Source organism: Austrofundulus limnaeus, unplaced genomic scaffold, assembly GCF_001266775.1.
Source record: "Austrofundulus limnaeus strain Quisiro unplaced genomic scaffold, Austrofundulus_limnaeus-1.0 Scaffold246, whole genome shotgun sequence".
Taxonomy (NCBI): Eukaryota; Metazoa; Chordata; class Actinopteri; order Cyprinodontiformes; family Rivulidae; genus Austrofundulus; species Austrofundulus limnaeus.
The window spans coordinates 494,880-496,139 of NW_013952648.1; the positions used below are offsets into that span (position 1 = coordinate 494,880).

At 38.7% G+C, this 1,260-nt stretch overlaps 1 protein-coding gene across 1 annotated transcript in view; it reads right to left on the minus strand.

The window, feature by feature from the left end:
* The window catches only part of pcgf1 (polycomb group ring finger 1), a gene marked incomplete in the record, with an annotated part of 8,518 nt that overhangs the window by 3,766 nt on the left and 3,492 nt on the right, over positions 1–1,260 (minus strand). The window contains 2 exon segments of the mRNA XM_014020268.1: positions 387–429; positions 556–658. Coding sequence (XP_013875722.1) covers positions 387–429; positions 556–658 — 146 coding nt within the window.

The window sequence follows — 1,260 nt, forward strand, 5'->3', positions numbered from 1 at the left end:
TTTTCAGGTTGTGCGTTGGCGCCCAAGTGACCAACAAGTTGCGTGGCTGCATTTTACAGAGCCATTAAAAATAATAATAATAATCTGTATTTTTGTTTGCAAAGCTGTATTGTTGGTCGTGCACATTATTTTATTGTCTCAGCCAGCCCCACAGTTCCGAGTTAACCTGCTGGAGATCACTTTGGCAATAAAGATCAGCAGATTTAAGCCAGTTTATTAAGTCAGTCATTCTTTATCAGGAGAATACCAGATTCCTCAGCCGTTAAAACTGTCCTGAAGTCATAAAATTCCAGGGTGATGGTTTTGAAATGTTCCAAAAACCAGCTGAACTATTTCATCAAACACAGACATTTAAAAAATGCACCTGAGGTTTTGTTAAGACTTACCTGCAGAGTGAGTTTTGTTTTATCTTTCCCTGCAAGTGACGAACTGGAAAGACAAACCAGAGCAGACACATCAGGAAATAACAATAAAAAGCTCAAAACAGAGAAATACTAATATGAGGAAATATCAGATCCAAAGTTCACACAGACAAGGACAAAACCCAAAGCTTACCTGAGTCTTTCTAAACAGAGTGAAACCTGCTCGTCGTATCTGTAGAAGTGAGCTTTAGAGTGGTCGAAACTTGTGAACGGTAAACCTGTCCCATCAGTCACATCTGGAGAGAGTCAACATAAGGTTTATCTTCAGGAATACACAAATTACTGGTTTTAATAAGGCAGGATTATTGTTTTGCTGGTAGTCAGAATAAAGTTTCTGAATTAATGGTCAGAATTGAACAAATAAAAAAAATCAGTGAAATCTAGGGGTGTAAGAAAATATCGMTACACTGAAATATCGYGATATTTCATTTCCCGATATTGYATTGATATTTTAAAGCCCTGTATCGATTTTTAATTAAGGTTTAAAATGTCAACTTTCCTGCCAGCCATTAATTTTTGTGTTGTAGTTCAGCCTCTGACCACTAGTTGGCAGCAGTGAGCCAGCCACTTGGCTACTGTACCTCTTGAGCGCCAGAGAGTAAGGGTAGCATTAGCATTGTGAGTAAACATTAGCTTCATGCTCTGATAGCTAAATCTGAGCGGAAAAGACCGACACCCTCTGCCTTCTAAGCTGAGGTAAGGTTACGAACAGTTACTTATTTGTCAGAATGTCCGTATTTTAAACCAAATTAAGTGTCTTGTGCGCTCTTTTTCCAACTTTAGTCAGCCTTCACGTTACAGAAGGCTGTAACATGTCTATGTCTAGGCATGTCTATGT